The sequence below is a fragment of the Poecilia mexicana genome, unplaced genomic scaffold, assembly GCF_051168715.1.
Source record: "Poecilia mexicana isolate PSO_F unplaced genomic scaffold, ASM5116871v1 scaffold_14, whole genome shotgun sequence".
NCBI classification, from domain to species: Eukaryota; Metazoa; Chordata; class Actinopteri; order Cyprinodontiformes; family Poeciliidae; genus Poecilia; species Poecilia mexicana.
The window spans coordinates 13,369,862-13,394,323 of NW_028263383.1; the positions used below are offsets into that span (position 1 = coordinate 13,369,862).

Consider the following 24,462-nt stretch of genomic DNA (forward strand, 5'->3'; position numbering starts at 1 on the left):
CCTAATCAGCACATTGTAAAAATCTGAAATTATGCCCTTTTTTGATCTATTCTGAATCATTAGTTTTTCAAGTAGTGTAAGGGGAGGCTTGTTAAGATCACTGCAATTTGCTTTAACAAAGCTTCTTAGCTGAAGGAATTTAAAATAATGCTTTTTATCTAGCTTGAATTTGGTTTGTAGAACACCAAATGACAAAAATGTATCAGAATTTGGTGAGTAAAGATCGCCAATACTTTTTAAGCCTTGCAACGCCCAGATCCTAAATGTTCCATCTGCCCTGCCTGGAGCAAACAGCTGATTACCCCAAATTGGACTAAATTGGGACATGCTGTTTGGCTCCGCAAGGTATTTTCTAACATCTTGCCAAATTTTAATCATGCTTTTCAGAATGGGATTTGTAGCATGTTTCTGTAACTTCTTTAAAGAGTCAGAGTACATAAATAGTGGAAGAGCCAAACTTAAGTCATGGGACTCCATTTCTACCCAGTGGGGATTGTCTTTATCTGAGAAATAGAACATGATAGTTCTTAGTTGTGTGGCCCAATAGTAAAGTTTGAAGTTGGGGCATTTTAACCCCCCTCTATCAAATGGTAAATAAAGCAAAGAGAGGCGTAGTCTAGACCTTCCATTGTTCCAGATAAAGCCTAAAATAGTTTTTTTCAGCCAAGTGAATAATTCAGGAGGCGGCGGAAGGGGAATACTTTGAAAGAGGTACAATAGCTTTGGTAGTATACTCATTTTCAGGACATTAATTCTTCCCAAAACGGATATAGGCAGGGATGTCCAGTTGCTAATTGAGGCAGTTATTGTTTTCATTAGGTGCTCGTAATTGGATTTGACCACCTGCTGTAGTGCTGGGAAAATCTGAACACCCAAATATTCAAAATGTTCCACTACTTTAAATTGCTTAACTTCACTGGTGGGATTAGTCCTTTCATCTACATTTAGTACCAGAATAGAAGATTTTGTATTATTTACTTTGTAACCTGAGATTCTTCCAAATTCCAGGATCACTTCCATCACAACCGGAATTGACTTTTTCAGATCTGATAGAAATAAAATAACATCGTCAGCAAATAGAGAGATTTTATGCTCTGTGGGGCCCATTGTTATCCCGGAGATTTGTGGATGGAGGCGAATAGCTGATGCCAAAGGCTCAATTGCCAGGGTGAACAATAAGGGAGAGAGAGGGCATCCCTGACGACAACCTTTCCTAATTTGAATTGCCCTTGAAAATATTTTGTTTGATACTATTTCTGCAGTTGGATTATTATATAATATTTTAACCCATTTTATAAAGTTACTTCCACAATTAAACCTTTCCAATATGTTAAAAAGATAGGGCCACTCGATCCTATCAAAAGCCTTCTCCGCGTCCAATGTAAGAAGAGCTGTATCGTTAGCGTTCTTTTTAGACCAAATAATAATCAGGACTCTTCGAATATTGTGGTATCCTTGCCTCCCAGCTATAAATCCATTTTGATCTTTATTTATTATGCCTGGTAGAATTCTTTGCAGCCGTATTGCCAGTATTTTACAAATGATTTTGAGATCAGAGTTGAGTAAACTGATGGGTCTCATGTTTTCACATTTATTTGGGGGCTTACCTGGTTTTGGCAGCAGAATAATTAGAGCCTGATTCAAAGAGGGAGGCAGGGTGCCTTTTTTAAATGACTCCATAAACATATCTAGAAGGGGAGAGAGCAATTTATCCTTAAATTTTTTATAAAGGTCGACGGGTATACCATCAGGTCCTGCTTGTTTCCATCAATGGCCTGTGCCACTTCCTCTTTATTTATTTCTATATTTAAGTCTACTCTGCAGTCATCTGCAATAACAGGGATATGTAGCCCTCTCAAAAACGTATCTAATATCATTTGGTCTATGTTTCCATGAGTTTCATATAATTTCTGATAATAATCTTTAAAAGCGTTATTAATATCCCTTGGATCTATTAGTGTTTTACCCTGTGATTCAATTGATGTGATGGAGGCTGTTGCTTCAAGCTGTTTAATCTGCCAAGCTAGAAGTTTTCCAGCTTTGTCTCCCTGTTCGTAAAAGTTTTGTTTCAATCTTAAGAGACTGGATGCAGCTCTGAAACTGGACATTTTGTCATACTCTGTTCTGAGGATCAGCAGTTGTTTTTTCAACTCTATATCATTTGTTTGAAAAACCCTCTCTTGAGTGTCCTTTATTTTATTTTCTAGAAGCTGCCTTTTAGTCTTGGCTTCCTTGGACTTTTTGCCTGTATAGCTAATGATATGACCTCTAATAAATGCTTTAAAGGCTTCCCATCTGGTGCTTGCTGTTGTTTGATTTGTGTTCAACTGAAAGAACTCATCAATTTGTAGCCCAATATATTTAACAAAATCCCCATCCTGCAGCCATTTGTGTTGAAAACGCCATCTAGGGGGGTCTCTTGTGAGGTTCTCATCACAATAGCTCAGACAGCATGGCGCGTGATCTGAGATCACTATGCTATCATACATACAGTTTTGAATTTTGGATATTAGCTCTGATGAAATTAAAAAATAATCTATTCAGGAGTAGGTCTGAAATGTTGCTGAATAACATGAGTAGGCTCTAGTTTGTTGATGGAGTTCCCTAAAAATGTCTACCAGTCTAAGAGCTTTCATAAACATCTGTATAGTTGTTCTGCAATTACTATGCGTCAGATCTGACCTAGTGGATCTATCCATTTCTGGAATAAGGGTGCAATTAAAATCCCCTCCGATCACAAAGCGCCCCTGTATCGATGAAAGTAAGAGGAACAAGTCCTGAAAAAACCCTGAATCATTTGTGTTAGGACCATATACATTGACCAAGTTAATTTTTTCCAATAGTAAGGAGCCCTGGACTATCAAATATCTACCCTTCTTATCTTTGATAACATTGTTTACTAGAAATGGGACAGATTCATGGACAAGAGTCATAACTCCTCTTGCTCTAGAAGAAAATGCAGAAGCGAATACACTACCCTGCCACCTCCTCCTGACCGGCCCCTCATCCTCTTCCATAAGATGCGTCTCCTGTAGAAATACTATTCTAGAATCCAAATCATGCAGTCTATTAATAACTTGTTTGACCTTCTTTAAGCGTTGTAGCCCCCTGCAGTTCCATGTAATCATTTTAAGATTTAAAACTTTCGACATGTAAGACTAATCTGATTACCAGAAATGGATAAGAAAAAACAAAGTTTTCCCCATAAGAACATGAACATCTGAGAAGCTTAAACACCAGAACAAAACTCAAAGCATATCCCCTAAACCTGAACAACCGCACCTCGACCGACCACCATGGGTCTCCCTCCCCCCTCTGTACACCTCCCGTTATCGCGTGTGACCGATCCACACGCAGTGAGGAGCAGTCTAACCACTCAATAACCAAAACAAAAGTTTTTACCACCGCTGCTGTTCACTATATATAACAATTTAACCTTCCACATGTTTGCACACGGGTTTAAACTTGTGAAAAAGCAAATAAACCGGCATGTGCACGCTTACTCTTGCCATGCCTAAGCAGAGCTATATGTATTCATAATAGTCCACTACTGTTCCACCATCAGAACAACTGACCGATATAGGCTACAGCAAGGTCAAACGAGTCACAAATAGTTAATTTAATAACCAAATGGGTATTCAGCCCTTTGTTACCTCCCCGTCGGCTTTCTTCTTGAGCTTCTTTAGAAACTCGCGTGCAGCCTCCGCTGTTTTAAAAACATGGGTTCGGTCCTGATAAGTTACCAGCAGCTTGGCTGGATGAGCCACCCCGTGGCGCAATCCCAGTTTGCGTAGCTCCGTTCGTATCGGGTCAAACTGCTTCCGAAGCTGGAGCAGTCCCGCCGCGGTGTCTGGGTAGAACCGGACTTGCTGATTCTGGTAGCGAATGTCAGTATTAGCCCTTGATGCGAGAGCAATAAGCTGTTTATCCTTGTTGCTGAGAAATCTCATTATTAATGTGCGTGGCGTTGCGGTGCTGTCCCTCCGGGGTCCAATTCGATGGGCTCTTTCCACGGTCACTGCTCCGACACCAAGGGCCTCCGGCAGCCACTTTTCCAGGAACTCACATGGATTTTGTCCTTCAGCTCCCTCCGGCAGGTTGACCAGCCTCAGGTTGTTTTGTCTCGATCTGGACTCCAGATCCATAACTTTATCTTCCAGATCTTTCTTCCTGGTCTCCAGCGTACCCACCTTAGCTCGTAGCGTTTCTATCTCATTCTCCGCATCAGAGATGCGTGCTTCGGTTTCTGTAATTCGCTGAGCACAGTCATTTATCTCTTTGCGTACACTGTCGATGGAGTCCAGAACTTCGTCAAATCTAGAGGAGAAGTCCTTTTGGATTGAGTTGACTACCGACAGTATTTCATCCACCTTGCTACTTTGAGATTTCGGGTTCTCTTCTTTGTCTGCGGCGGCCATTGGAGCCGAGCATGAGCTAGCATTAGCTTTCAGCACTTCGCCACGAGCATGATAATCCGTCAGTTTATGTTGTTTTGCTTTTTCACTTACTTCCTGGGATGTTTTTGCTGCTTTAGGCGTTATTCCGATCACCCACGCTCACTGGCCGTTTAGTTCGTTGTGAAAGGCAAGGTATTTTGGTAAATTCTTTGACAAGAACAGCAGAGCGGTGGAAACACGTCCTTTCACCTGGCCGCCATAACCGGAAGTCCAATCACTGTCTTTTTATTGAGTTCTTTCCTTTAATGCATAAAGTTTGTGAATACAAAAAGGTGTTTATCCAACACAGATACAAAATAATATACAGGAAATGAATCCCTACAAAGTAACCCCCTTTAGCCCACCCAGGCCACTACCCAGTAGATCCTACGTTCCTGTCCCTGACAGAAGTGGGACGTATTTTAATAAAGTGAATTAACTTAATTAATCTGGAGCCTTATTGTATGTTTTGAAATGAGTCAAGAAAGGCCCCCATGTTTTTTCAAATTTACTGGTTGAGTGTTGAAGAGAGCATCTAATTCTTTCCAGTTTCAAACACGACATCAGGTCACATAACCACTGTGAGTCGGAGGAGCAGCACCTTCCACCTGGTCAGAGCTGTGCGCCTCGCTAACAGCGAACAAAATGCCAGTGCCTGAATTTAAAGGCTGGTAGAGGCAAACCCTCACCACTGAAGCATCAAGAGCCAAGAGAGACCCAGGTGTTACTCCGGCCAGCCTGGACATCGTACGGAAGACATCCGTCCAGAACCGACCCAGAGCGGGGCAGGACCAGTATGGGGTGATTTCTGGATAGAAACGACAGTTTGCTTTTGGAGAGATGGACTCTGTACCATTTTGAACTGAATGAGGCGATGGCGTCACACAGACATGTTGTATTCACCAGGTTGAGTATAGAGGCCCACGTCTCATCCAGTATAGCCATATTCAAGTCCTCTTCCCAGGAGGTTTTAAGTTTAGGTGAGGACGTCTCTTTCATAGTCAGCATTTTATCATGAAGCCACTAAACCAGCCCTTTACGAGTCGGGTCCAATAACAGGATGGTTTCTAACAGTGAATGCTCTGGCAGAGAAACTGAGCCTGAGAGGTGAGACTGAAGAAAGTTTCTGGCTTGCAAATTTCTAAAATAATGGGATTTAGGTAAACCATATTTATTACCAAGTTCCTCAAAGGATGCCAACTTCTTCTCTATGAAAAGGTCCTTAAAATGACTAAGCCCCCTGTGGTGCCCCTCCAGGAACACCCCATCCTGAACAGATGGTTTAAAAAGGTGGTTTAACTTAAGAGAGAAAAATCGTGGAGTTTAAAGTATTTCCTAAACTGGCCCCATATTTTCAGTGAGTGTTTCGCTACAGGGTTTGAAATAGGTTTAGCTGAAGCGAGTGAGAGTGGGGAGCAAAGCAGCCGGGATGGATATGTTGTTACCACTATGTAGCTCCATAGCAACCCAGTCAGGGCACCCACCCAGGTTATGGTAAAAATACCAGAACTCTAAGCATCTAAGGTTGGCGGCCCAATAATAAAACCGGAAATTGGGAAAGGCAAACCACCCCCTGCTGTTTGGGTTTTTGGAGTTGTAATTTATGAAGCCTTGGGCGTTTACCCTGCCAGATGAAGGATGAAAAAATCGAGTCCAGTTCATGACAAAAGTATTAGGAATAAAGGTAGGTAATGCCTGAAAGAGGTGTAGAAATGTGGGTAATATATTCATTTTAATGGAATTGATACATGGAAAAGGGCGTCGACTTGGTGAGGGATCCCTTCACTTGGTTCAACAGTCGAGTCAAATTCTCTTTCAACAGGTTTTTATGTTTTTTGTCACTGTGATACCAAGGTATGTGAGTTTTTGTCTTTCAATTCTGAGCGGCAGATGAGCAAAATCTGACAAATTAGCTTTATTGCCTATGGGGAAAAGCTCACTTTTGGTAAGGTTCAACTTATACCCAGGTGTTGATCTGAGCAAGGCCAGTCGCTCCGTGTAGCATTTCTATAGCGCCGCAGCTCTATAGAAATGCTACACTTTAACCACCAGGAGTTTTAAAGGCTATTTTAAGATCAGTGTCTATAGGCGCCATGGTATTAAAGCTGTAGGTCAGCATGGCGTCTTCCTCTGCTGCTGCTTTTCCCACAGTGAGAAACTTATTGAATGAATGTCGAAGCTTTTCTCTGTTTTGTCTCCCAGGATCAGGAGGAGCAGGCGTACTTTGCTGTGTTTGACGGACACGGCGGCGTGGATGCAGCTATTTATGCTGCCAACCACCTTCATGTCAACCTGTTCCACCAGGAATCCTTCAGCCAGGATCCCAGCGACGCTCTGTGCCGCGCCTTCAAGCTGACGGACGAGCGCTTCGTCAAGAAAGCCTCACGAGAGGTACCCCACCCTGACCTTTAACCCCGACCCGTCCTCCATCAGAAACCCGTCTGCTTTTACTCACAATGACGTTTTTGTTTTTACAGCTCTTGTTGTCTCATCTGCAACTAACGATTGTTTTTGTAATCGATTATTCTGACAATTAATCGGATAAAAATTTGGCACATTCTTCAGATTTTTCATTCCAATGTTTTTCTTCAATATTAGAAATGCATTAAAAGATGCAAATAAAAAATTATATTTTTTTAATGAGAAAATGAACATTTTATTGCATAAATGCAATGACAGCTTTCCTTCGTTGAATGTTTGATCATTTATAGCAACCGATGAATCTGCAGCTAAAAATCCTCCAAACATGAGAAAAGTTCAACATGCTGCATTTACAATCTGGGGATTATTTGCGTTAATAGATAACAAAGGGAGATTAATACATTTATTTTCTTTTACAGAATTTGAACTTGGTAAAGCTAAAACTGATCCTAGAGTTATGGATAAGGAATATTTACAAAGAGGGTTTTTCAACTTAAATGCAAAATGCATAGATTGTTTCTACAGTTTTGGTTTAATAACTGCTGAGTTCTGTCTTTCAGGGTCTTTGTACCCCAGTGTATTAATCGATAGCAAATTAGTTGACAATCGATTTATTGTGATTAATTTGATTAATCGTTTCAGCCCTGGTTTGAATGTGTTGTGTTTTACTGCTTAAATGTATTTGTTAGAGATGATAGTCATAAATCGGTTACAAACCCAGTTCTCCTGTGTCTGCGGCAGCACCTGCGCTGTGGAACCACCGGGGTGGTGACGTTCCTGCGGGGCCGGACGCTGCATGTCGCCTGGCTGGGAGACTCCCAGGTGATCCTGGTGCGGAGAGGGCAGGTGGTGGAGCTGATGAAGCCACACAAACCAGACAGAGAGGTGACTCACGTCTCTTCCTTCATAGAACAAGCAAATGGGTTTTCTGTAAACTTAGCAAAGAGCCACTGTTAAAGGAAAATCTGCAGTGGTTGTCAGGGGGAAAGTCAGTCATGAACGGTAGAATAATGTCTATAAGTTGGAACCTAAGATGCAAAATTCACTTCTTCCATGTTTTTGTTTCTCCATTTTGGGTTTTTAAAAAACACTCAGATGTTTTTTGGCAAAAAGTTTGTTTTGGTGTCTGGAAAATGAAACGGATCAAAAACTTTCCATTAAGTCGAATTCCACAGCACTTCGCCATTACCTAGCAACCCCAGCTGATCTCCAGCCATGTTACCTAGCAACCCCAGCTGATCTCCAGCCATGTTACCTAGCAACCCCAGCTGATATCCAGCGGTTGGTCAGTTAGTTTTCCCGCTGTACAATGGCTGCTGGAAAAGACAAGAGTTTAGTTGTTGACTTGCTGCATTCTGGTTGGTTGTGCAGGAGGCTCCACTGATGCTTTTCAAAGATATATGGTTGTATAATTGTTCATCTGTTGGGAGTGTAAACATTGAGTTGGGGGCGTGGCCAGCAGCAGTTTGTCTGGATTTAAAGGGACAGAGACCCTAAAACAGCTCAGACTGAAATCTGACTATCTAAGAATAATTTATTCTGAAAATATAATGAACAGGTTTTGAATAGGCCATAGAGAGACCCTGACCAGTTCAGAGAAGCATAATTGTTAATCTTTTTCTCTGTTTTCATATTCCACTTCTGGTTGAAGTTTCTGAACCTTAAATAGAATAACATTCAGCAACCGGCTGGTTCAGTTTGCATTATGCTCCCTTATTTTTAACAGCATATTGGCAGCAGAGCTTCCCACTAATTCTGTTCTTTGTGCTCAGTGTCATGAGGCGACTATTTTAACATCCATGTTGGGTCAGGGTCGCAATAAATCAGCCCTGATGTCCTTAAATCGGCCAAAACAAACATGAATCTGATCTTATCCAACAATCATGTTTTCCTCCACAAAGGTCTGAAAAGCAGCTGCTGCTCCTGTTGCTGTGCTGGGAGAAACAGTCGGTAAACAGTCACCTCACTGTTTAAAGGCCAGAAAACTCATCCGGTTCTATAGAAACTAACATACAGAAGTGTTACTCTAACGCTACCCAAGTCTGTTAGCTTGGTCAGCTGAACAAATTCTTTTATATATTTTATGTCAGTATTATGGAAATAAATCATATGTTCTCGGCTAATACCTACAAAATAACCTGTGAAAAAAAACACATCAGTTTGAAGTAACATGGCTTCCAGGTTCAGTTTAAGTTATTTGCAAAAAATGTCCACATATCTAGAATAAAAAATCATTATTTTTCAGCCCCATTGTTCTTTAATTTTAAACTTTAAAGCAGGAATATCAAAGAAACATCTATCATCAAGGTTTTCTTGACATCTTTCCATTTTAAAAATTGCACTTTGTATTTTCAGTCCAGAAACAGAAGCACTGCCTGACCCCAACCCAAAGAATGTCAATGTTTTGAATGGACCGTTCCTTTAAGTGCATAACGAGGCAGATGGAGAAATCTCAGGGTTGATGTTCTGCAGATGATGAGCGTCTCTTTGTTTGCAGGACGAGAAGCAGCGGATCGAGGCTTTGGGAGGATGTGTGATTTGGTTTGGCACCTGGAGGGTCAACGGGAGTCTGTCCGTATCCAGAGCAATAGGTACGGTGAAGTTACTGCAGTGCATTGTGGGAAGGCAATACTCTTCACCTGAAATGTCAAAGTACAAATAAGAAAACTGCCAGGAAGGAGTAGCAGACGTTGCTGCTATCAGTCTAACTCTAAACTTGATTTAAAGATTTTCAGTTAAACTGAAATCCAGATTTTCTGTTTGGTCATTTTGCTTTTTATGTTGTTGCGTCATAAAGAAAAAGCCAGACGTAAACAACGTGTGAAAATTAGGAATATGAAATTATGAATGCTAACCCCACACTGAACCCACTTCTCCACAGAAGTTGCAGTCAATGTTGCACAAAAGGCCGTTGCTGTTAGTTGTGTTTTGTTATGAGCGTCCATTGAGTTATGACGATGCTGTCGACTGAATAACTTTAGAAATCTTCCATAAATGGCGGCGGCCATCTTTACTGCTGTAAACGGAGCTCTGCTGTGAGGCCGAAGTCTGAACTCAGCCGTGTTCAATGAACAATAAAAAAATCCTGCTGTCTGATTGGAGTCTGTCGCAAAAACAGGTTTCATTTCAGTAATGGCTCTAAACTCAGTATACAAAAGAGATTTTGGCCTTTCAAAATAGAGTTCACAGAACCTTTCCAAAATAAAAGTCTATTTTAATGAGGCTCCAGATTTCAGTGCAACTCAACAGGAAACCTGATTATTTGACCTAACATGCGTTAAGCGTCAGGCACATCAAAAAACTTACAGAAAATAATACAACCAAAATAATACAACCTGAATGTTTTGACAGGCGACTCGGAGCACAAACCGTACATCTGTGGGGACGCGGACCACGGCATCTTCCCATTGGACGGCTCAGAGGACTACCTGATCCTGGCCTGCGACGGGTTCTGGGACACGGTGAGTCCCGACGAGGCGGTGCGTGTCGTCAGCGACCATCTGCAGGAGAACGCCGGTGACACCACCATGGTGGCCCACAAGCTGGTGGCCTCTGCCCGAGACGCAGGCTCCAGCGACAACATAACTGTCATAGTGGTGTTCCTGCGCGACCCGCGCTCCCCGCCGCCCACCAGCACGGAGGACGAAGAGGAGGGCGGGGCGGAGGAGCCGGTGGAGGAGGAGCAGGTCGCTGAGGTGGAGGAGGAGGAGCAGGAAGAAGAGGAAGAAGAAGATGAAGCAATGAGAGTAGAGCGAGACGGAGGCGAGGGAGGCAGCGCCGCGGACGTGGGAGGAAAAAGCCGCGGCGGCTGGCCGCTGCAGCAGTGCTCGGCTCCGGCGGACCTCGCCTACGAAGACCGGACGGACTCGTTCACGGACAGAACCAGCCTCAGCTTGCTGGGGCCGTCACTGGAGAGCCACATCAGCCCCAGCAGCTACCGGGGAGCGCGCCCTCTGACACGCAGGCCACGCCTCCCGTTCCAGCAGCCCGGCGCCGCTGGCTTCACGGACCCACTGTGGCCCCAAATGGCCGCGCTTTTAGGCCACGCCTCCAGGCAAAGCCGCAGGCGGGGCCACGTTGGCCACCGATCGGGTCGGAGGTGGCCGAGCAGGTCCAAAGAGCTGCTGGGTCTGATACCGTCGGGCCACACGCAGAGTTACGCCCCCTGGAGGCCTGGAGTGGCAGTGCCTCACCTGCCCTATGACGCCGCCATCTGAAGAGAGGCGGCGCTCTCTGCTGACTCCAAGTGACGTTTCTGAGTAACGCCGTCTCTCAAGAGCAAGCACTGATTGGCTAGATCCCACTGTGTCCAAAATATCATCATTTTGAAAAAGTTGAGCAACAAAATAAGAAGCTGAGAGTTCAACTTCTTTTCAGAATAAGTTACAATTTTTGAGTGATGTATTTTTAAACTATTTTTGTTTTTAACTATTTTTAACATTATTTCAGGAACTAAATCAGATTTTGTTTTAAAGTATCAACATTCATCCCTTCCTACTTATAAATGTCTGAAAAAGCTACTGTTTGCTACTGAAACAGATGCTCTTATTTTGAAATGTAAGCAGACTTTCTCTGTTAAGAGAAGGCACTATGTAGACGCAACTGATGACGCTAATGCTAACACAAAATATCCGCCGTTATCCTATCAAAGTGCTTAAACTGTAACTAATCCCAAAGTCTTTTCTGGGTTACAACAGCAAGCCTGTGTAGTTAAGAAAATAAAGGACAGCTTGATGCCAAAGACGTCAGCTAGCGATATTTAAAAAAGTAACATCTAGTGACAGATGTTAATTTGCTCCAATCAGGTGTGGCTCTTGAGAAAGGCGTTGCTTTGGAAACGCTGCTTCACCTGCAGAGCCTCCCGTCTGTCTGAAGGTTCAGCCAAAACAAACCGTTTCGTGGTTCTTCACTTCTCCCCTTTGCCTTCAACCACATATTTCTTTGATAGTAAGTAGTCGTGGCTCCTGCAGTCGTTATGTGATAATCAGTCGATGTTAGAGGACCGGTACTCTGTCCAAAGTCGAAACATTTCTCACTGTAAGCCAAACACAAACCTGCTGCCGCTTTAGACCCAAACATCCTCTCTGTGGCCACTGATCAGCCGGTATGAAGCCAGAGCTCCAAATGCTGGACAGTCGGATGTTTTCACAGGTTGAATGTGACGTAAATGTTTAAAAAAGCCACTGTAGAGCTAACTACCTGCATGTGGAGCAGAGCGGTTACTGCAGACGACACAAAGAAAGTGGGAGCTGTCTCACTTCAGGAAAGAGTCTCCTGGACTCCAACACCTGTTATTAGTTTAGTTAGAGCTTAGTTCTGTTTTGGGCTGTGAGAGCCTCAAGTGATTAAAAATATAAACTTCCATTCATTTATTTCTGTGCCTCTGTAGAGAGAAGTGATGTAACAGAGACCTGAGCTTCGCTCTCACAGCAGCTCATATTGACTTATTTTGTTTGGCATCCAGTAATGTCATAATTTAGTGTACTTCACCGCACTCACAGGTTTTTAAAGACCTATATGTTGTAACCCTGGCGACGACTTTTTTGTTGTTGACGCTTTCACAAAAACAGAACATATCCAGGAAGTATTCGCATCTCTACGTGTTGCAGGGAGAAACCTTCCTCGGTCCCAAGACCCGTCAAAATGAGAAATATTCCTCATTTTAGCAAGATTAGAAAAAAACAAGAACCTCATATTTATGCCTCATTAAAACCAAAATCTGTTCTCTTAAATAAAGATGGTTGTTACAGTAGAACAGTGAAAATCTATTCAGATTTTTAGATGTCGCCTGGAGGAAACGTGGTTAATTCTTTTTAACAAGTCGTAATCGGTCAGAGGAGTGAATTTTTATGTTTTTTACAATCATGCAAACATCAACATCGGACAAAATGAGTCTGCATTCGCTTCTAGCCAGAAACGCGCATAATTAACATTTTCTCTTTTGCAAAATTTTCAAACTTTGCCCCGCCCCCGGCCAGCAAAGTGGGCGGAGCCAAGAGACACGTGAGGGAGGGGCTGCGATCGAACGCAACAATCACTGCTGTCAACTTGTCCACTTTTTCCTAAATTTATCCATTTTTCAGACGATTGACTTTTTTCAAAAATAGCGAGTGATAAATCCAGCGACTCTTTCTGTGTTGGAGATTTTAGTCCTGAGCCGCCATTAGCCGGTGTTAGCTGTCATAAGCTACTGTTAGCCGGTGTTAGCTGTCATAAGCTACTGTTAGCCGGTGTTAGCTGTCATAAGCTGCTGTTAGCCGGTGTTAGCTGTCATTAGCCACCGATAGCTGCCGTTAGCTTCTCCATCTTCCTCAGCACTGCAGCCAGTCTGAGTCGTTAGCCGTTCCACTCTGTCAATAGTGCAAATAAATCACACATTTGTAGTAAAGCTGAGTATCAACCAATGGTCACCAGTTGTCATGGCAACGCTCGCCACTCCAGCTCCTGACCCGTCCGGGGAGGAAGCTTCAACGTCAATTAAACGTGACCGTTTGAGCCGAATAAATCCAGACTAGAAGAAAAAGTCAAAAATAATCAATTTATCAAACAAAAAATCGATTTGGGCGAGTTTCACTTTCTGCTGTCATTAAACCAGATGCACTTTAGCTCAACTTCGAGTAGAAAAGTGTGTGGGTACTTTATGCACCTATAATGTTTAATTTGCACAACAGAATACTAGGGCCACCCTCAGAAAATAAAAATAATACTAGAATAATGTCAGAGTATTACATCATACTACGACTTTATTCTGGTTTGATTATTCCCAAAACATCGACTTTGTTTTCTTGTCACTCTCACTGTTAATTTATCCTTGTATTATTTTGACTCTATTCTCGTGATTTTATACTTTATTCCTGTAACTTTATCCTCTTTATTTTGTATTAGTATGTCACAACTGCTTGGTAGGAAAACGTCTTTATAAATGTCTGAATATGGAACTAAAACTAAAATGGATTTTAGTTCCATTTTTTTCTCTTCAAATAGGTTTTAGAAAAAGTTTCCAAGTTAAAAAACATGGAGAATGTGAAGAGGTGTGAATAACGACTGCTGGCACTTTACATTATAATTCATATTTTCCTTCATTGCCACTAACAGAAATTGGACCAAATCTTTCTGTCCACCCTGGAAAGAGAAATATTCAGTGATTTTGCTGCTTTCTTATGAATACAGAGTGAAAAATATCCTGTTTCTGTTAGATAGATGCTAAATGAGCGCTAATGGCTGATCCTGCTTCTCTCTGGATGATTTGCTTTCAGATGAGGCTGCAGACGCTGTTCTGCCGCACCATTCAGTCAGTGACCCAGCAATTATCCTGCAACAATTTGTCTACTCTTAAAAGCATTAACTGTCGGATTATGAAAGATTAGATTTCACTTACCTGAATAAATGCGTCATGCAGCCCAGATGGGATGTCCTTCCTGGGCTAATGGGCTTTTAGGAGGAAGGATATTGAGATATATGTATATATTTTTATTAGTCTAATAGTTTTACCTATTTGCTTTAACTAAAAAGAGAGATATCCTTGAAAGGCTTGATAAAATTAGCATTAATATTAGTGGGAAAGTTGCATACTTTTCTCAATCTGGATTATTTATTGCAAGATTAATGGATCTAAAAGAAAAGTGCTGGGAAGTTTGACAGGAGTTTAATAACTAAAAAGGAAATTTAAAGCCACTCTGATAAATATGAAAGTATAACCTGCAGCTGTTTAGCTTAGCTCAGTCATAACACCCATTTCTGTTGAGGGGTAGGCTTGTCCATCATAATGAAATTCACAGAAAGGGATTTTCTTGTAACTTTAAATGAATGATGTTGGTCAATGAAGGAATCATGTAAACAGAACCTGTATGAGATTCATAACGTCTTGGTTTTAAAGTGCATCAATGCAGGAAACGCCTTGGAAAGCAGCAGCTGCAAAACGTTTCCCTCTGAGAGGCTCGAAGTGCCGGACGGGGCGCTGATGTCCCGGGTTTGGGACAAGACGTCCCTCACTGCTGCCGTTTCATATTTAGACCGGTTATCAGTTTTCCATCAGGTTCCACAAAACTAAATGTGCTACTTTAAAAATGTCTGCTATATGGAAATGCTGAAATTTTCAAAGAATTAAACTGTAGCCACTTTTTGAGATGTTTTAACCCATTAAAAATCAAAAAGTGCTGAATGAACCATCAGACTAACCGTAAAAACAGGAAGAAATATGAGAAAATCAATTAGCTTTTATTTGTAAAGTATTTACATGTTAAATGTTGCAGTTTTTGATAACATTGTTGATCTGTTTAGGCTTCAGGAGTTTAACAGGCATTTCTGTCAAATGATAATTGAGTTTGAAATGGCAACAATTGTCAGATGGCCCGTCTTCCATCTGATGTAACAAAAAGGATTTATTCTAAATAAAACAAGTTTATCATATATTGCTTATAGCAAAACTTAAAATAACATTTATCAGATTTTTCAGAACCACAAATAAAATAAATCTCAGATTGCTAGTAGATAAAGAAATGCTGTGCTTTGAAAATTATTCATACATAAATGTACCAAACGCACTTTATATTACACATAAAATTAGTAAATATATACTGTATTAATAAGCCTAAATCAGGCCGTCATGAGAACAGAGTCCGACCGTTTAGAACCTTTATTTCTTTGAAACCAGTTCAGTCCTTTATTGAGCTCAAGTTTCCAAAAAACGAGGTACAAAAATAATATTTTATTGGCACATCGGGGGACATTAAAGTAGAAATAGGGATATTTTCTGTCGTATTATTGCTGTTATTCACCGTTTGGTTATATTTAGACAAAGAGTAGAGTTTATTTATTTATTTCCGTTTTATTTGAAAGCCAAACCAAAATAAAAAGGTTTAGACCTTTAAAACTAAGATACATAAATATAATGTCAAACTGCATCACTGTCGTTTCAAGTGGTTAAAGGGACCAAGTTGGCAAATGTTGAAATATAAAGTGAAAGCTGTCAACAAATTTATATTTTATTACTCAGAAAGCGGTTTTGGTAAAATACATTCCTTTCACTTTTTTCCAAGCATTTTGAGTTAAGAAGGAAAACAAGGAGATTTTTTTTATTTCTCCCTTTATTCACATCTTCATCAAATTGGCTGTTTTCAGATGAACTATTGACATTATAACTATAATTTCCCTTCATTTGATTCCAAATGTTTTATCACCACATCTGAACCGGGTTAGCAGTAAAGCCACTGGTTCCACTGGGGAAGCGTTGAGAAAGAAAAGCCATTTTATTCTCCTGTTTGAGAAACGTCACAATATTTGTGTGAAAGCCTGAAGAAAACCGGCAAACTGAAAAACCGTCGTTTGATCTCTTCATGTGTTCATTCTGAGTCTAAGTGAACGTGGATCTGGAGGACGAAATATAGAAACTTTATTATAAATTAGTTTTAATCCACAAGGCTCAGCAGCTGAGAGTTTCGGTCTGAAACAGAGACGAGGTTTTTATTGTCCATCTGTCGTAGCTCAGCCGCTTTCTCACCCACATTAAACAGTAATAGAGATAAATATGTTATTTAATATCTTCAGTCAAAATGTTCATAGTCCCAGTTGAAATGAAAGCAAGCAAGATGTCTGTCCAGTTTATTAGCACATAACACATTAGAAAACAGGAAAATCAAGGACCTGCTGTGGAGTTTCAGTCTCAACTGTTGAACCACAAATTAAATATTTTCACCAGTTTTTATCCGATGTTATTGCTTAAAACTCGTAAATGTTTCAATGATCATGTACTTTATGTCTTATTGGAAAAGTCCAAAAGAAATCCAATGATAACATTAAACACAAATTAATGAAATTTACTGTTTCCAACTGACTTGTTTTGGAGCATAGCACTTAAAATTGATAACTTTTACATTTTTTAAACTTTTAGTATGAAGGCATTTACATTTTTGAGTTTTTAAATTAAAAACCAATAGAGAGAATAAATCTGGTTTCTTTGGTGTCATAATTAGGAAAATATATTGCGGTCATTTTCCACTGTGGTCAAAAAGGAGAACATGCAAACTGACATGCAGCGAACAGAATTCAGATGTAATCAAATCAAAACATTTCTTCAGTGATTGACGTTAAAAAGTGAAATCTATATGTTGTGTAACTTAGATATAATTCTGTCATTTTTAATGTTATTAAAACTAAACTTTCATTGAGGAAGTAATTCATGCAAAAGGAGCCCCAACCAAGTATTGAGGAAATAGTTTACAGCAGGCCCACATTTCTGAAATAATCCTTCAATTTCTTTATATACTATTCACATTTTCAAAAAAAAAAGTTTTCATCAACTGTAAGCCATAATCTTCAAAATGAAAAGAAACAAGGGCACCTGTTCTGCAAAATTCACATTTTTGTTAATTTATGCTTTTGTATTTCCATTTGGGTCTCAACTGATTCTGAAAGCAAAACAAATATTTAAAAACATAAAACAAACCAAAAAAACACACAGACATTTTTTGGTGTTTGGAAAACGACCCCTTTCAAAAACCTCCTATTTGTTAGGTCACGTTTCACGGCTACAGCGCCGTTACCCAGCAACCCCGGCGGAGCTGCAACACATTTGGTCAGCTGGTTCTGGCGCTGACCTTTCCCAACATTTTACAAGTTTATGGGCACAAAGTCGCCTATAATATACCTCTCTCTGTTGCTGAAACAGGAGTTTTATTGATCAGTTCCAATCTAATTTATTGATCAGGTGGTGTAAAACGGACCGTAACGTGTTCAGTACCTCTGGTTTCCTGGTTTTTGGAGCTCTTAGATTGTATTTCCTGTCTGGACAGGAAATGTGTTCCAACAGGAACCGAAGAGCGTCGGTGGAAAAGAGAGATTTGATGTAAAATCAAAAAAGGATTTGTTATTAAAACAAGATTTCATATTTCAAAGACTTAAAGATGATCTGTAGACTCAGTGTACAATCATCAACAGAAAAAAGTCATAGCAAATTTCTCTAAAAAATTTGTTAATCTAAAGATTTTCTAGAAAAAACAAGAACGTTTCTTGTTCTTGTTTAGCTCCAAAAGCTAAATATTTGTTAATTTGTTGGTTCTGAGATTTATCCCTAAATTTCTGAATTTTATTCTAGCAAGTTTTTGACTTGGAGCTCAGGAATTTCCTTGATTTTGTTAGAACATTTCTGAGATCAATCTCAAACTTTCTGAGGTTTTTTTGGCAGCAGTTTCCTCCTTTTTTTCTTTTTAGTGGCCATCAGACTGTTGCAGGCGGTAAATAGAAATTTAAACTCTGATCATCTATGAAAAAAATTGAAATCCGTTCAGTGTTGCTGAAAATGCCCAACAGAAGCAATAAAAGAATCGTGCAGAAGTTCAGCTCTGCTTCGTTTGTGTCCGACTGTTGGGCCCCATCGTGACTCTGTGTCCATTTACACAACCAGGTTCTTTTCTTCTTTGTAAGCAATAAGGACGTTTCATTTAAAATAAATAAAGGCTCTCTGTGGGTTTGTCTTCTGCTGAAGGATGCAATAAAACGCCATAATTACAGAAAGATGCAGCTTCATTTTTACCTCTCCTGAAATACAAACAGGCCCAATCTGCTGCTGTCAGATGGAAAAAGTGAAAGTTTAGGAAACTCCAAGCTGGCAGACGTTCTGGACCTTTGCTAGTTTGCTGCAGAGCGAATCAGCTGACAGGGGTCAGAGGTTAACCCCACATTCTTGTCCTCCAGGCTTGAAGACAAACCCCATGATTGGTTCTGCTTCAACATGCAGGTTAAGTGAAGAAAACAGGAAAACACATGTTGAGTACCTGTACTATCTGTGTTTCTGTAGTATATAAATATGTGTACTGTAACTGGTGAATAATGTATATATATATATATATAAACATAAATATAAACATAAAGAGTAGACAAAGTCTCTGGCTGATGCTTTTGTCTAAAGAAGATTTGAAACGAAGAGAAAACATGAAGGAAGTGATTTCTCAGCTGGATTGATGTTTATGCTGAAGCTTTTTACTTCTAAACATTTAGAATAACCTGCTTTATGTTGCTTTAGATTAAAGTACTGTTAGGGTTTATTTTAAAAAACAGCAAGATGAAGAAATTATGAATTCCATCACAATGAAACTTTTAGAAAGGGAACTGGGAAAAAATGTGTACAGCTGAAACGATAATCGAATATTGAAGTAATCCTGATCAACTGATTAATCACTAACCGAAGGCCATTTGAAAGAGCAGCAAACTCAGCATCTTGCTATTCTTTACTATTTATTTACTTAAGTAGAAATACTGGCACCATCATGTATTTAAAACCTTTTTGAAAAAGATCTGTTTACTTTGCATTAGAATTTCGGGCGATAGATTTGATCCCACTGATTCAGACTTCTTCCTTTGCTGCAAAGCAACTTCATTTTATTTGGTTTGGTTTGGTTTGCTGAACCCCAGTCATTTAAAACACCACAATATGGCAAAGCATCTGACCAGATGAGGTTGTATCATTTGATGCTTCCTGAACAAGAAACATTAACTTCGTTACAGTCAGCTTGTCTTCGTCAAGTCTTGAAAACCGAACTGAAACAAGGGAGGCCAGTGGAGTCCAAGCAGAAAACATGTTCAGGTAGAAGTGACATAACAAGAACGACGCCGTCTGCTGTTACATAAAACGCTTCACTAAAGCGAGCAGACGCTCACATTTCTCCTATAAAGGCTCCACGTTTCTCCATCATTCCTTGTTTTTTATTCCCTCATTTGCAGCGATTTGGGGAAATGAAGATACAGGAATTTAGAGAAACGCAGAATGTTTGGAAAGCTTTAATTATGACCAGATGAAATCTGGATTTACTTTGTTAAACTTGAAGGAATGTGAATGATTTACACCTTCAAAACAAGTCCTTCTATGTTAATATAAAATTATGAGATTGTTAAAAAATGTAAATAAAAGTAAGGCGAATATGAAAAATAAAGTTTATCCTTTCAACTGTAGCTCAAAAAAGGTTTTCAAAAAACTATGTTTCCAGTCAATCTACTTTTTGGTTTTTGTTAAATTTTTCAATCAGTTTTATTAGTGAACAATACGATTCAGCTAGCCAGATTATCGGTAGCTTGCTGCATTAACAGCTATGTTCTGAAATTGCTGTTAATGCAGCAACATTATCAAGAAAAAAAGCCTTTAGGGACGAGATGGGGAGTCACTGAGGAGGAAACGAGCAGCTGCAGTCCAGATTAGAGTCAGAACAGCAAGAATCTGGAGGAGAAACTGCAGAGGAACCAAATCAGAGAATCAGGAAGGAAGAAGATCTCAGGCTGCGAGCAAAAGGAGGATCAGATGGACGGAAGCCTGGAAGGAGCAAAAGAGCTGAAGACATTCAGACAGGTTCAGGATCATCATCATGATGAAGATCATCATCCCATCCTCCTCTGACCCACATGTGTTGGAAAACAATTTATTTCTTAGACAGAAAATATCCCTAGAATGATGAATGTTGTATTTTGGGAACATTCAAAACAAAACCAACTTCTGCCTGAACTGGAAATATGAAAACAAGGTGAGAGTCCTGCTGCTGTTTGTTAGCAGAAACAACATAATGACTCATTTTTCCAGGATAATGGAAATAATACACCTCAACTCTACTTTTATTCCAGCTAATAAAGCCCAGAGCCGTCCTTTGTAAAACATGCTACAATATTTACATTCCAGTTTGTATGAGAGTTAAAATCCAGAAAGCCAAACGCCAGCGTGTGTTCAGAGCTTAAAGTTTCAGCATCAACCTTCAGAATCAGCTTCTGTTCTGAACTGAAGACGAATAAATCCATCGAGAAAAACGTCACATAATAACAACCTTTGATTCTGGAGATTTGTTTCATTCCAGACAATTTATCAACACTTTTCTTAAACTGCCTCAAAAATAAAAATGACGGGTGAAATTACTTTTCACTGGCAAGTGCAGTTTTTATTTTACTTAGAAAATTGGAGGAAAGGTGTCGTTTGATTCAGACAGCCGTTTGAGAGATAAAATTTTACAATGATGGATTTGCCAGAGAAATCTGAAAAGGCTCTCCTACCACATCTGTGTCCAACTTCCTGCTTAAACTCCTGGGAGGTGAACACTTCCCCTGGCAAACCAAAGCAAACCGGACCAACCGCGTTGGCCCAGTAAGCAGTAACAGATGCAACAAACGCCGTAAAAGAAAAGATGCTCCAGAAGGTCCAGTGAACGACGATGGACAGCATCAGCATCTTCACAGAACTCACTGCAGAGGCAATGAAGGATCACAAGGAGTTCGATTTCTGTTTCCTGCATGTCTGTTTTTTACGCGTCAAACCAAAACATCTGACTCACCAAAAGCGGCAGCCATCTTGCTGACAAGCACATCCAGTTTCTACCAGCCTCAGATGGGCGGCGACGTACGGATTTAACAGATGGTGACAGACCGAATATAACTCAGGCTTCCTTTCCATTTACCATATTGTTGAGCAATTTGACATTTCAGAAATAAATTTACTTAATGGAGACACCCAGCTTTGAAAAACTGTCGTGTTACAATAAAATGTTTTGGCGTTTGGCGTTTTTGTTTTATTTCAGAAAACTGCAATGGAAACATTTAGCATCAGTTTCAGGACAGCATGTTTTTTAACCACTTATTAGGTGAACAATCTTATTTACGCAGGATTTAAATTTTAATTGTGTTTCTTATTTAATGAAAACAACAAGATTGCAAAATTGTGTTTTTGACATTAGGACAAAGTTTTGATCAAGTTTTGGTCACATTTGCTGCAGAGTGAAATAAAAACATCTGAGTGCGACTCAAACTTTTGACTGGCTAAAAGTCCAGCAAAAAAAAACTCCCATCAAACATACAAGATGAAATATTTCTGTCAAGACAAAATGTAACACCTGAGATTTATATACTAAAAGTCGACGTACTTTTCAAAATGAACTGAACAGTTTTAGGATGCCTGGAAAGTCTGTACATGTATTAAACTTCTATGGAAATATCTGAATTAACTCCAGCTGCAAACGATACTGCCACAAAATATTTAGCTTTTTCTTCTTTCTTGTTTAATTGTTTAATATTGAAATTAAATAAGAAAAAAGTCTTGATTTGGAATAAACATTGAATAAATATAGAGGGATGTCATAAAACCTTTGTAAGTTTTGAGCTTTTCAAAAGATAGCTGAGTTTTTAACATGGACATTTTTTAGTTTTTGTGTTAAAACTCTAAGAAAAGATTAAAAAAAATAACCAGCAACAATGACTGAAATGATTAATTGGTTTAATCGAGATTAATCAATTAAAATAATCTGATTTAATAATTGATTATTCATTAACTGGAGTAAAGATTCTAAAAATGTTATTTGCTGAAAGAACAGCACAATCAGCAGTAATTAGGTCAAAATTGTAGGAAAAATACAATAATTTTACATTTATGATCAAAGAATAATAATTTTTTCTTAAAAGCAGAATCTCAACATTACAATTTGAATTTCTTATTACAGAACCAAAGTGAACTAAAAACTCCTTCACAGCAGCAGCTGCAAACTGACAGAGATGCTTTTTTCTATTTTACTCAAACCTGCAAACACCAAGTGTTTCTATATCGGCAGGCAGAACAGAGAGCGCGATGATCCGGCAGTGACTCATCCTTTTCATGCCTTCCAACACCAACACAGTTGAACGCTGAGGACCAGCTCCTGTCATCCATCACTGTTTTCATAACACAAGAACAATCTAAACTCCAGAACAGCAGCCGATGTCTTTGTTCGCCTTAAATGAGGAGAACATGAAGCCTTCAGCAATAAATATCTGAAGGTTTAAGCCTCTATCTCATATACCTCAGGAGTTAGCAAAGAATTTTAACAAATAAACATTTATTTTAAACTTGATTTTTCTTTAAACAAAATTGACCAAACATCTGTCAGAAAGATGAAGGAATCCTAAAATTGCTCAAATATAGCAACATGCTCATTGAAAACAAACAATTTGTTGACAGATGCTAGCAACATGACAGCTTTTCTGTTCTACTCTCATAAAAATTAGCATTTTTGGTAAATGGTACTCAGACTTTAACAAGAACTGTGTACTTTGGTCAGATGAATCTGTAAAAAAGAACTCCATACCTTCTGTTAAGTACAGTAGAGGATCTGTGAGGCTGTGGGTCTGTTTCTCTCCTAAAGTGTCCAGTGAAAATGGCTGAAACACAAATCCCTCCAGGGTTGTTTTGAAACAACTGATTGGATCTCTCTCTGCTAGCCTCATGAAGATTATATCAGAGCCATGACTGACATGAAGCTCTGTGGACAGCAGCATCACCACTAGAGCAGAGAGAATAACAAACCCTGGATCAGCAGGGACCTAAAGGAACCAAAGAGCCTTTAGGGAACAAGATGGAGCGTCACTGAGGAGGAAACAGAAGCAGCTACACTCAGATTAGAGACAGAAGAACACCAAGAATCTGCAGAATAAATTGTAGTGTGATGATTTGGGTTTTTGTGTCTTTACTGTTTAATTTAGTCCCTGTCTAGTCTTTTCTATTCGTTAATTGGTTCCAGCTGTCTCTTGTTCCCCTGATTGTTCCCTTGTGTATTTAACCTCACAAATCCTCCTCTTTGTTCCCCTTCCTGAGTCTTTGTTCATGTCTCGTTGTTCACCTGTGTTTCCTGGTTTTGAGAACCTTGAGGACTGAAATAAACTCTTGTCTCCATCCTCACCCTGACCCAACAGAAGGTTCTGTTGCTATGGAAGACATCCTGCATGGTTCTGGTACCGAAGGAAACTCACCATCAGATACCAACAACTATACTGTAGACCTGTTGCCTTGCCAACTCCCATCATGGAAGTCCTGGAAAAACTCCTGCTGGCCCACCTGAGTCCTGCAGTCTGCTTATCACCATGGAGACGGAGATGCCATCATCCACCTGAGGTTCATCTGATCTGCTCTGCAGGAACTCCAGCAGACATAATCTAATCTATCTGATCTATATCTATGACTTCCTCACTAACAGACGAGAACCTCAGGGCTCTGGATTCTCACCATTCCTTTCTCTCTCTACACCTCAGGCTTCCAGCAGTCAGACTTCTGTCATCTCTAGAAATACTCAGATTACTCTGCAGCGAGAAATGGGGTCAAAGGTCAAACTCTATTTCCATCATGGAGAAGAAGTGGAGGGATATACAAACCTCAGAGTTGATCTGGATAGACTGGAGACGCAGCAGAGAAATGTCTACAGGAGGAACAGAACCAGAACAGAGCAACCAGAGGAAGAGAAGGTCAAGAAGCTACCGATCCTCCATCAGTCTGTTGGTGAGAGCGGCATCAGAACCACGGACCTGAAGAGGCTCAACAACTTAATAAAGAAGGCTGGTTCTGTTCTGGTTCTCACCTGTTCTGGGTTTGCTCTGGTTCTGTTCTGGTTCTCACCTGTTCTGGGTTTGCTCTGGTTCTAGTTCTGGTTCTGACTGTGGAACCTCTGGATTCGATGATCCAATGAAGGATTCTTCATAAAAATCAAGGTAATTCGGGCCGACCCAGACCATTGGGTAACACTTTATTTGAAGGGGGTTGAATAAGACTGTCATGACACTGTCATAAACATGTCATAACACCTGTCATGAACATGAATAAGTCTTCATGAATATTTAT

General features: G+C 40.0%; 1 protein-coding gene across 2 annotated transcripts in view; it reads left to right on the plus strand.

The window, feature by feature from the left end:
- Positions 1 to 20,092, plus strand: part of ppm1e (protein phosphatase, Mg2+/Mn2+ dependent, 1E) — a 58,508-nt gene extending 38,416 nt beyond the window's left edge. For both annotated transcript variants that reach the window (XM_014968802.2, XM_088012231.1), the window contains exons 4-7: positions 6,639 to 6,827; positions 7,599 to 7,742; positions 9,355 to 9,448; positions 10,209 to 20,092. In XM_014968802.2, the coding sequence (XP_014824288.2) occupies positions 6,639 to 6,827; positions 7,599 to 7,742; positions 9,355 to 9,448; positions 10,209 to 11,074 (1,293 nt within the window). In that variant the 3' untranslated portion in view covers positions 11,075 to 20,092. The remainder of the gene's footprint in view (positions 1 to 6,638; positions 6,828 to 7,598; positions 7,743 to 9,354; positions 9,449 to 10,208) is intronic.
- The last annotated feature ends 4,370 nt before the right edge of the window (positions 20,093 to 24,462 follow it).